The 11,923-nt window shown below is 52.0% G+C and overlaps 4 protein-coding genes across 4 annotated transcripts; 2 read left to right on the plus strand and 2 right to left on the minus strand.

Moving 5' to 3' along the window:
- Positions 1–295: 295 nt before the first annotated feature.
- J4E93_003531 (uncharacterized protein) lies at positions 296–1,658 on the plus strand (the record flags this gene model as incomplete). Its single annotated transcript, XM_049341467.1, has 3 exons — positions 296–394; positions 487–941; positions 992–1,658. 3 exons carry the CDS (start codon positions 296–298, stop codon positions 1,656–1,658), a joined length of 1,221 nt encoding a protein of 406 aa, XP_049200972.1.
- A 342-nt stretch (positions 1,659–2,000) lies between these two features.
- On the minus strand, positions 2,001–3,085 carry J4E93_003532 (uncharacterized protein; the record flags this gene model as incomplete). Its single annotated transcript, XM_049341468.1, has 2 exons — positions 2,001–2,704; positions 3,001–3,085. The coding sequence occupies 2 exons, from the start codon at positions 3,083–3,085 to the stop codon at positions 2,001–2,003; spliced, it is 789 nt and encodes a 262-aa protein (XP_049200973.1).
- Positions 3,086–3,903: 818 nt separating this feature from the next.
- J4E93_003533 (uncharacterized protein) lies at positions 3,904–4,794 on the minus strand (the record flags this gene model as incomplete). The annotated part of the gene is made up of 2 exons (XM_049341469.1): positions 3,904–4,568; positions 4,617–4,794. The coding sequence occupies 2 exons, from the start codon at positions 4,792–4,794 to the stop codon at positions 3,904–3,906; spliced, it is 843 nt and encodes a 280-aa protein (XP_049200974.1).
- Positions 4,795–4,962: 168 nt separating this feature from the next.
- J4E93_003534 (uncharacterized protein) lies at positions 4,963–7,784 on the plus strand (the record flags this gene model as incomplete). Its single annotated transcript, XM_049341470.1, has 2 exons — positions 4,963–5,080; positions 5,137–7,784. The coding sequence occupies 2 exons, from the start codon at positions 4,963–4,965 to the stop codon at positions 7,782–7,784; spliced, it is 2,766 nt and encodes a 921-aa protein (XP_049200975.1).
- Positions 7,785–11,923: the final 4,139 nt, after the last annotated feature.

The following is an 11,923-nucleotide window of genomic DNA, read 5'->3' on the forward strand; positions in this document are numbered from 1 at the left end:
AACAGTTTGAGTCATGACGTCAAGCTCAAGCAACGCCGCCCTGGAGGTCAAGACGAAAGATGGAGTTAAGTTTGGAAAGGAGCTAAGGGAGAAGGAGTTCTGCTTTTCGAACGGGTTTCTGAACTTGAATCATGGTATGTTCATGGGTCTTTCTATCTCCCACACATCAGCAGCATCACCCTATAGTTTCATGGGCATGTTTGCTCAGATATGTCTGGCGAGATATGTGCTCTAAACGTTAGGCTGACCGGAATCAGGCTCCTTTGGGACCATCCCTCGTGCTATTCGCGACACCATGCGCGATTTCCAGGACGAATGCGAAGGTCGTCCAGACCCCTTCATCAGATACAAATACCCTGTTATCCTCGATGAAGCTAGGGAAGCCATGGCGAAAGTACGTTACTCACAGTGATATCAGTATAGGAGATCTGTGACACATATAGCTACCTATGCAGCCTTCAATTGCTCTTACTGACGATGCTATAGCTGCTCAACACACCTTCTTCAACCCTGGTGTTCGTACCCAACGCCAGCACCGGCGTCAACACTGTTCTTCGCAACATTGTCTTCGAACCTGGCGAGCACATCCTCATCTTCAGCACCATATACGGAGCTTGTGAGAAGACTGTCTCATACATAACAGAGACCACTCCCGCAAAGAGTGTGAAGATTGTGTACACGTATCCCATAGAGGATGACTGGCTACTGACCGAGTTCGAAAAGAAGGTCAAAGAGGTAGAGAGCAAAGGTGGGAAAGTGCGAATCGCAGTCTTCGATACTGTGGTTAGTGCGCCTGGCGTCCGGATGCCATTCGAGCGCTTGACGCAAAAGTGCAAAGAGCTTGGTGTCATGAGCTGCATCGATGGAGCCCATGGGGTGGGCCACTTGGACATCGACTTGGGGGCATTGGACCCAGATTTCTTCGTGAGCAACTGTCACAAGTCAGCCCTTCTTCTCATCATTGTACATCAAGCATACTCATCTAGCATAGATGGCTCCACGTTCCCCGCGGCTGCGCAATCTTCCACGTCGCCCACCGAAACCAAGACATCATGCGCAGCACGCTACCCACATCCCACGGCTTCACACCAAAGGGCGAAAAGGTCGATTCGCCTTTACCAAAGTCGGCTTTCGTCGACCTGAATAAATCGCCCTTCGTTAGCAACTTCGAGTTCGTGGGTACCATCGACAATAGTCCCTACTTGTGCGTGCCCGCGGCCTTGAAGTGGCGCGAAACTCTCGGAGGCGAGACTGTCATCATGGACTATTGCCAAACGCTCGCCCGTGAAGCCGGAAAACACGTCGCCAGCGTTCTTGGCACTGAAGTCATGGAGAACAGCACTGGTACGCTGGGACAGTGTTGTTTGTCTAATGTTCGCCTGCCGATATCGCCGTCTCTGGCCCAAGACATCGCGAGTAAGAACGGCATCGACAAGGAAGAAGTCGGCAACATGATCAGGGACTTCATGGAGAGGCTGAGTAGTGAAGAGTATGGTACCTTCATTATGATGAAGTGGTATGCGGGTGTTTGGTGGACGAGGTTGAGTGGGCAGGTGTACTTGGAAATGGCGGACTTTGAGTGGGCTGCTAAGACTATCAAGGAGATATGTGAGAGGGTAGAGAAGGGAGAGTGGGTTGTGCCGAAGGGTAAGCTTTGAGCTGTCATCTAGGTCTTCGCGATTACAAAGACAGATAGGTCTTATGGAAAAGTCGCATTAGCAGTTAAATTGGTTCATTCGTATCCAATGTACACTCAATAGCCGTGACCACCATGCACAACCCCAAGGCGACTCCCGAGATTCTCTCTGTGTATGCTGCACCTAGGTTGGCGTGGCTACATAGTTGCCGTACTGTTGGGGTACTCCGTGCAAGCAGCAAGTGCTAAAAGAAAAGCCCTTTGTCGCGACCTTGTAACGTACGAATCCGTGAAAAACATGTCGAAACCATTCAGGACATATCTCGATGTTTGGTGTAAGTCAGCAGAAGCCATCTTGTCCGTATCAGGAATCCGACTCCTCGAGCTCTTCTGTTGACGATAGTTCTCCCGACGCCTCGAGAACGAACCTCTTGAAACGCTCAGCATGCCACCACGATGGATCGCTATCTCTAAGCTGTTCGAAGAAGATAAAGCCGCGATACTGGAAATCTCTACTCAACCGTGGATATGCACAACCCTCGGCGGGCCATTCCATTCCTGTGTCGATCACGCACACATCCTCTGCTGCGTCCAACACGTGCTCGTCTGACACGTACTTGACCACGTGGTAGTCTGTATTGTGGGTTCCTTCGATCGCGAGATCAGGATCGTTGTCCACATGAGGCTGGTGGTGGTGTTGGGGACCGACATAGACGATGTGACAAGGATCTAGCAACCATAGCTCCTTCAGGTTGAGGTCCGCTAGCTTCTGTAGCAGATCACACCAATTCCCATGACTGCTCGTGAGAAGAATATGTCCAAATGCAAGGCGCTCGAGGTTCGGAAAGAAGTTGAGGAGGTTTAGGATATCGAATTCACTGAACGAGGACTGGTAGTCCGACATCAATCGAAACTCTTTCAGGTTTTCGAGTTCATACCATAGGTCTGAGGACCATGAGCTTAACTCAAAGGGTGCACCAAACGGTCCGCCGTCACCGATCGATGACTCAGGAGTCTTCGAGAGTGTTATCTCCAAGTATTCTAGATTTACCAGCTCTTCAAGGCCACCTAAATTCAGCAATGGCGCAGCCATGGGACGGGTGATATTGATAGCGACGCGCGTCAGCGTTTTCGGGAACCACTGGAATGGATCGCTGTTCCGAAAAAAGTTGCTGTGAAAAGGATCGCGCCTTCCTGAGATTGCGCAATACGATGCCTTGTTGCCGAGTAATGGACTCTCGACACTTTTCAACCAGAGTTGGGACGCCTGAAAAGCCTCCATTATCTTGGGGAAGATCCATCCGCTCTCCAATTGAACGCCCCACCAAGAGTATTCGCCTTCTTTCAGTGCTGGATATCCGTACCTGGCGCGTTCTGGTCCTCCTTGGAAGCAAGTCTCAAATGAGACGCGGTCCTGTTCCGATACTTTCCACTTAGGCCAGGTTCCATCGAGGCAATTTGGGTGTATGGGGTAGTATCGAAAGTGCTCCATCGAACTAATCTTGCGCAACAGATGTACTAGGTACTGCGTCACTGGATTCTGCTTGTCGAGCTCGTCACGCCCAGGACCCGAGCGGTCGTACTCTCCGAGGGTAACGAGGCCCATGTCCATGCCACAGATTGTGATTGTCTGATTAAACCAACGAGTGTATTTTGGAATTTCAGTGATCTCTTCAAGTACTGGGAGTCGATGGTTGTACCACACGAGAGGTGTCCGGGAAACTATATCGACAAAATCGCGTATCAAAACATCCGATTCGAACCAGCGACGCGCGACGAGCCGACAATTGAGTACTGTGCGGACGGAGAGCTTGCAAAGTCCGTCAAATCGCTCGATAAGGGGCGCCGATTCTGTATGGGTGAGATGTGCGAACACATCGTCGAGTATTTCTTGTGGTAATTTCTCCATGGTCGGCCGTAGTAGAAACCTGTTCTATTGATTGAGAGGACCAGGAGAGGAAGAGCGCACAGTTTTATAGCAAAGATTTGCGCGTTCGTCAGACTGCTACCTGTGACGATGCAAACGATGCATACATCACGGAGAGTGTGGCGCCTGTGGACAAGGTACTGATGTGAATATGCAACCGCCCAATGCTGTGAAACTCGACCGATCAATCGCCCGAGGTGGTACCAATGACATGTGATGTGTACATTCGAGGACGATCAAACGCTCCGGCCCCGCATACTGCAATGTTATCGCGACAGAACACACGAAACCCGGGTATCAATAAATCCAAACGCCTTGCCCAAGCCCAAATTCTGGTCATCTACCTTCTTCTCGTTTTCTTAGGCGCTGGCTTTGGTTTCGCGCGATTCGTTCGGCGAGTAGTTGGCGCACTGTCTTCTTCAGACTCGGCACTAGATTCTTCATCGTCATCATCTTCGTCCTCTTCTTCTGCGGATTCAGATACGGTGCTCTGAGCCTTACTGTTCTTTGCAGCATTTGCTCCAGCCTTGGTACCCTTGCCGCTCTTTACAGCCTTGCCTGTCCTTGTGTTCTTTGCGTTCTTGGGTACGGGAGTGGCTTCGGTTACACTCTCAGCCTTTTGCGAGTGCACGCCATCGGGGAGGTCTTTCAGTAGGCCGATGCCTGGCGCGTAAAGATCTTTGTATTTTTGGATGGGCGTCATGGGTGGCGACGAGCCGGCGGCAGAAGATTCACGATGGAAGCGCTGGAGCCACATGAGCTTGCCATACTCGTCTTCTGGCAGCTCGAACTCGGGCATGTTGTTGGCGTCGTCGGGGTCTAGCGGGTCGGGGTCTTCGGAGAAAGCGAACTCGTTCTCGCGCGTATCGAGGGCGTCCAGGTCGTATAGCTGCGACAGCTTCTTCCAGACACCGGGAATGCGCGTGTGAGGAGCGTCGTCACTCGCGAAGCCATGCGAGCGCATGTCGGTGTGGATGGAAATCATGCGGAAGTGCTTGTGCATACCTGAGTATGTCAATCACGTGTCTGATAATAGAGTTCACTATGTCGTACCGGTAGGCTTCCACTTCATCATGCTTTTCAATAGCTGTGTCTCCTGCTCGTCGGCCCAGGGATCGCTGAGCAGCTCATCTTGCGACTGCACGACGCCAGAATCTTGCGGTGTTTGGGGCTGAGTGTCGCGCAGGGGCGTTGAAGCTGCACTCGCCTTTGCCTTCTTTCGGGGCGGCATGTTGTGGATGTTTGGGGGTGGGAGTGAAGGGAAGTGAGTGAAGGAAACGCGCAGTCGCGAGCTGCAGGTACAGTGACGGAAGGCGCAAGGGTCCGCGTAGGGCTGAGTCGCCAAAACCATGGCGCGTCATACCCCTCCCTCACCCTCGACTACTCCACATCCGCCGCCATGGATGCGCGTGATTCGATTCACGACGTCTTCAGTACCGAGCATCTGTGGAGGCAGCCTTCCTTTTTTGACGATGATTCTCAAGAGTCGTCGCTCTTTGCTCCCCTCGAGCTAGACAGTGGGTCGTCGCGTCTTTTCATCCGAGCATGTGAACGCGTTGCTGACCAGCCACAGTCTCTTCAATCAGATTCGACCATCCTTACGCGCCCAAACATGACCTCGAACGCGAATTGCGACTGCCTGATCTGGACACGTTCGAATTCGGACCCCTACCCGAGCTCGACAGCTTCGACGACGACAGCATTCCTATCGAGACACCGCCCTTAGAGCCCGAAGAAGACGTCTGGAAGATAGCCCTTGACCTGGGACCTGCGAATAAGGATGTCCTGTTCTATACCTGGGAGTCGTTCGAAAAGGGAAGGCACGTCGAAAGCCAAACGCCATATATAACCGAGCATGGTCCCGAGACCTTCGATGCGACGCTGGTCCGAGACGAGGGCAAGAACGCTGGTCGGATACTGAAAGGAGATGTGCTGTTACAATCGCTCTGGAACCTTGGTCTAGGCCGGTCCTCTATACTCTTCCAGTTCAACCCGAAGCTGAAGACGTTCCAGCCCGCCATACCGGATGGACGAGCTTCGGGACTGAGCCTACAAGCAGCGCAGAGCTTGATTGTGCACTTTACATTCATCGGCAACACATTCCTCTATCTACGCTCTTTCGCAGAGCGCACCTTTGCCTCGGCCGCATCGATCCCCGCAAGAGTCGCTCTGGCCACATCGATATCGAGTGTCCTTTCAAGCCTGGAAGACACCCTGGGAAAGCAATCTACCAAGATCCGCTCGCTCATTCAGCTCCAGCACCAGTTCGCCAAGCCTCGCAATATTCTTGTCCACGTTGCCCGTATGGCAGATGCTGTCAAGCACGCCAAAACCAACGAGCAACTGTCGTCCATATTACACCACCGCCTGCTTGAACTGGAAGAGGGGGATGAACAGCTTCGACAGCTATCATGCCAGGTGCTCAGTCAGGTGTCCAGACCAAGCTTGGAGCTTCTCGGTGAATGGATGGGAATAAGGAAAGAGCAAGTGTCTGCGCCTATTTGGCAACGCAACAGCTTTGTGACTGTTGAAGACACCACTGGCGATACCCTCACACTGGACTTCACGTACAGGTCCGAAATGATGCCAAGGTTCATTTCCCCAGAAGACGGCAACACGATATTCGAGACAGGTCACAGTCTTCGCTTCTTGAAGTTACAGCATCCCTATCATCCCCTGGCTCGCCTTGATGGGTTAGCAGTTCAGCCTCCGGACATGGACTGGGGCTTTCAATGGCAAGATATCGAGATATTAGCGTCAAAGGCAAAAGCGTACGAAGAGAGGCTCCGACAAGCATTGCTCGCTTTCAGCACAGGATCACATGACGAGACAGGAGCTCTATATACTCAATCAGCACCAGAGTTTGCGACTGAGGTCCCGACTAACCCTCAAGACCTGGATCGATACTTTGAAGACTCTATCCGGCGCATGGATGACACACCGAATTGGTCGTCTCGAGCGCTACCAGACGAGCTGCAGCTTCTCATAGAGAAAACGTTAGAGAGGACAAATGATGATGGCGAGGCCATCTCCAACACGTTCTCGCCACCCATGTCTTTAGCATCTACTCTGTCGTTTCGCCCACTCATCACCGCGCAAGCGAAACTGGTCAACGCAGCCACGATCCGCTTGTTCTTTCGTTCACATCAACTGCGACTTCACTTGTCTTTGCAGCGGCAGTACCACCTTCTAGGTGATGGCGTCTTCTCATCCTTACTGGCAACCGCCCTATTTGACCCCGACCGTGAGAGTGCCGAGCGTCACAAAGGAAAGATGCGTAGTGGAGTACATATGGGGTTGCAACTAGGGTCCCGAACGTCATGGCCACCAGCGAGTTCTGAGCTTCGATTGGCATTGCGAGGCGTTCTCAGCGAGAGCTACTATTCCTCGACGCTCTACCAGTCAACACAGGGCGATGAGGTTGTAGCTGCGCCTACCGCGCTTCTCAACAACAGGGATAACGATGAGCTTCCCGGACAGCTCAACTTTGCTATTCGCAACCTCACCGAAGCGGAACAGGAGAAGGTTATGGACCCTGATGCGTTACATGCTCTCGACTTCCTGCGGTTACAATACGTGGCGCCAGCCCCGCTAAATCTTGTGATCACGAGTACCTCTCTAGACAAGTACGACTACATCTTCAAATTCCTGCTGCGGCTTCTGCGCATGCTGTTCGTCGTCTCGCATCTACCACGCGAGTATGCAGATAGCAACGCTCGCTACTTCAGGACCGAGGCGTATCACTTCGTGATAACGCTCACCAACTACGTCTTCCAGACCGGCATTGCAGAGCCGTGGGACGACTTTGACACCTTGGTTCGGACAGTCGAGACCAGGTTGGATGAGGAAGACGCAGCCGGCGAGCTCGGAGTGCGTGTCACGGAAGGTGTTGCATCCTTGCGCGATTCACACGAAAGATGCCTGGACAGCATCTTGTTTGCGCTTTTGCTGCGGAAGCGACAACGCAAGATCATGGCGCTTGTAGAAGAGATCTTCGACCACATTCTTCTCTTCGCGAAGATGCAGAATACGAGCACGCAACAAACTGAAGAAAGTGTTAAAGGTCTTTACGCAAAGCTCAGAGGAAAAATCCGGGTGTTCCTAAGTGTGTGCCGAGGCCTGACAGGCAAACAGGGTTACGGCAAAGGAAGAGGCACTGCAGAAGAGAACCAAATGGAACGACTGGTTGTCGCAATGGAGATGAACAGCTACTTCGCTTAATGATAGAAAGATAAGAGCCAAGATAGCCTTGGGCGAGGGCCTGTCATCACTCCGTGTCATAACCATTCCGTCGTTTATTCCGTCTTACACGACAAGGCAGCAGCCCCACTTTTCTTCACGCGTGTATACTCCGCTGCTTACACCCATCACCAAAACGAGGACCACATACATGGAACGGAACAAGATAAAAGAAACGGCAATCGCCTCCTAGAGTGACTTGCTTCAATATTCCATCACCCCCCAACATTTATCATTACAAAATGGCCAGTCCACGCACCTACACCCTAGACAACTTGCGCACGAGCCTAACAGCCCTCGTAATCCTTCACCACGCCTCCACCCCCTACGGCGGCGCAGGCTCCTGGTCCTATACATCACCCCGCTATTACCCCAATAGCTCCCCCGCTCTTGTCCTCTTCAACGTCACAAACCAAACCTTCTTCATGGGCTCCTTCTTCCTTGTCTCCGCGTACTTTTCCTCTATCGCTGCGAAGAAGAAGACGAGATTGCAGTTTCTGCGCGAGAAATGGAGGAGGCTGGGTGTTCCGACACTGCTGTATTCCCTGATGAAAGTGGGATTTGGAAGGGGGATTTTGGCGGGGAGGTTGAGGGGGGAAGGATGGGGCGTTGTGGGGAGGGAATTTTGGGAGGGGGTTAAGAGTGTGAGGGGGGTTGGGGGGCCGGTCTGGTATTGTGCTACGCTTTTGGTTTTTGATGCGGTGTTTGCTGGGGTGTTGCCGGGGTGCTTTGCTCGTCAGGAGCCGGTGCCGCAGGGCGAGAAAGCGGACGCCGGTTCTGCCTCTAGCGATATTAAGACCAGCGTGCCGTCGACGAAGACTCCATCCCAAATGGAAGTTACCAACGCCCCAGAGGAACCGAAGCCCTTCCGGACGACTCACGTGCTGGCTACCCTGGGTCTAATATCGACATCATCCTTCTTCATCCGCCTCTACTACCCCGTTGGTCGAGCCTTCTGGCCCCTGTTCATCCAGCTGGCGTACGTGTCCCAATACGTCGTTTACTACACCGCTGGCATATACATCCACCGCTCTGGCCGCTCACTTCAGAACGCCATCTCTACCTCGACATTACGAATTGTCGGCACTATGACCGCCTCCATCGCCTCTCTCAGTCTATTCCACATCAAATCGCTACTCGACACCGGCATGTCTTTCCGCGAAGTCGTCCCTCTCATCTTCGGCGGCCCAAACCAACTCGCCTTCCTCTACGCCTTCTTCAACGAGTTCGCTGGCTTGACCCTCGCTTCGCTTCTTTTGAAAGCTTTTCACAACCCGCGTTTGGCGTTTCTGAGCAAGCGGTGGATGGTTGGTAGCGTGGATGTGGCGAAGTATAGTTATGCGGCTTTCTTGGTTCATGCACCGGTGGTTCTCGATTTGCAGTGTTTGTTTGGGAAGATGGGTTGGGAAGGTATGGGAGCGGTGGCATCGGCGGTTGTGGTGGGGGGTTTGAGTGTGGTTGAGTCGTGGGTTGTTGGAGTTGTGTTGAAGAAGGGTGTTGAATGGGTGGGCTGGAGAGGGTATTTATGATGTGCTGGAGTGATGCAGCTTCCAGAGGAAAGCTTCTAAGTTGGGACAAATGCTGAGCTACAAAGCAACAATTCAACTGCACTAGGCTGCAATTCAGCAACAATTATGGACTCAGCAGTTGTTTCCCAGAGGGCTCTCTTGCTCGCAACACTGGCACGTTATGACAGAAACTAAGCCGTGTTTTACTCTATGAAGAATGCGTGCAAAGGTGCATCTTCCACATCATCCGGATGGTATACCAACGGCGCATTGTTATCGTTCACCTTCAACCCATATCTATGGGGACTGTGCCAAGCTGCAAGTTGCTTCATTCTGGAATGACTTGAACATAATCTCCCATCACATCCTGTATTGATAATGGTTCCGCGCTCAACTGAACTCTAGAATGGTATTAACAGGCAACTCTCCGGACCGCTGCAGGATTGACATACCTCTTTGCCTGCTGTCGTTCGGTCTCGTTCAAGGGCGTCATCTAAGCATGTCTTTGCTACTCTATTCATATAATAACACAAATCGGGATAGCAAGCCCCTGTCTTGCAATCCATCGCTATAGCGCGAATGGCAAGACAATATACGTTGCATGGCGAAAGCGAGTAGTCGGCTGAGAGGAGCCGGCCAGCCCCTTTGTCCACTAACCCGAGAATTGCATACACCTTGTCGCGGTCGTCGGTCGCAAAACTCGTTGAAGACCAGTATAAGGCGGCCGCCAGATGCGTGACACTGTGGTTCCAGTTGTATAGACGAATCATAGGTAACATACCGTCGAAGTGGTGGAATTCCATTCCCGCCGGATGACCAAAGTGATTGGACCGTAGTCTCTCCAAAAATCGCCCCAAACGGGCCCACTCTAGGGATGTAGTACCACACATGATCGTGGGTTTCTTGGCAGCGGTGACTTCCTGGATAATCCACACCCGACACCAGTATGGGTTCTGCATGAGATATACCACTGCGTCGACGATGCTGGAACCTATAATGATCCAACAGTCATTTTTCAGGTTGTTCGGAGAGAGACAGTGATCCCAGTGAGACTCTATCAGCAAGCTCAATTTCTCGATGTCTCGGTTTCCTCGACCCAGCCACATTACCACCTGAGCTGCATTGCCGTAGATAGTTCTCATCTGCCCTACTTGGTGAATTCTCTCCTTTGGGTTATCTTGATCGATGCAGATTGCATCAATCCAGAAGTCAGAATGCGGGAATGCGTTTCTTAGATGTGTCAAAGCTTCTCTGAGATTTGCCGTGACGTGTGCAATTCTGCCATCCAGAAAAATCGGGTGCCTGATCGTAGCATCTCCCCAGACGTAGGAGAGCGCTATGTAAGGGATACTTTCTGACTTAACGTCGTACTCCTTGATTGTACAGCGGATGTCTTCATCACTGGAGTCAGGCAGAAAACGAAGTAATCTGATTGAATTAGCTCCGCTGAGTTTCCGGTATCGGTACGTTCGCGTGGGTGCATTGGTTGCCTCTTGAGTTTGATGAATGCGATCTATCCTATCGAAAGAGTGTCTTTGCTGATGTGGTGGTGATGTATTAAGGGAGTCGTGAGTGGCTCGTGTTGCTTCTTGAGATTCGGGGGGTTCCGGACTAGGAGAGCAGCGCCCTTTTCGCTTGGCCGTCAGTCTCCTTGGGGCATCGATCAAATCAGCCAGTGCATCGCGCCCATAGCTAATCACTCCGGCGTTAGTAAACAATTATTCGTCGTTTCGTGATAGCAAACTCATCGCTCACTTGGTCAAATTTCGGAAGCTTTGCGCGACAGGCATGTCGAGTGTTATCAGGCTACGCCTATGATCGAGGTAACCTTCAACAGATGGTGCGAGACACAGTGGCTGTGCGATAAGATGAGCGGCTATAGAGCCTGGTGATCAGTCATTAGTGTGGTAAATGAGCGTTGGCAGTATGAAAGCCAGAAGGAGCAATCGGCGTAACATGTTCCCAAAGTGAATGATTTGCAAGTGTGGCAGTGCCAGGCTTCCTTCTTGGTGATGGCTGTCTAGCACTGCCCCGCCACCCTGGTCCGGGGCCGGCTAGGCCATGACGCGCAGTTTTCTCACCTACCACTGCAGTTCCACGATGGGCGCAACCTGTTTTGCTCTTTCTTCGATTTCAAAGCCCTACGCGACTTTTAGCACTGTAGCTTTGTGTAGCGGCAGGTACGACTACTGAACACTACATACGGATGCGCAAGATCGTCGCTGCACCTCCTCGTATCCCGAAAAACCTGAACAGGTCTGCAGCCTACATCAAGATAAAAGCATGCAAGGTGATCGTGAGATTACATCGAATGCGTCTAGAGCCGTTGTACTAGATGATATGGGTACCGTGGAGTAGAAGTGAACAGTGCTAGCGGCAGATAGCCAGCTTCGAATCGCAACGAGCAATGCTCTAGCAGAAAACATTACCAGACTACGTCAGTGATACAAAGATCACACTCTGTGTACTGGAATGCTATCTCATTGGCAGCGATCGAGGCGAGGGGTAAACGCATGTGTGCCACGCCGCCTGTCGCTACGTCAGAACGCCTCGTACCCCAATCTTGAGCGCCAGCCCCAATACCAGAAGCGCAGTTGATGCCTCTCAACATCT

This window comes from Alternaria ventricosa (genome assembly GCF_023758065.1).
Source record: "Alternaria ventricosa strain BMP 2768 chromosome Unknown scaffold_5, whole genome shotgun sequence".
Lineage (NCBI taxonomy): Eukaryota > Fungi > Ascomycota > Dothideomycetes > Pleosporales > Pleosporaceae > Alternaria > Alternaria ventricosa.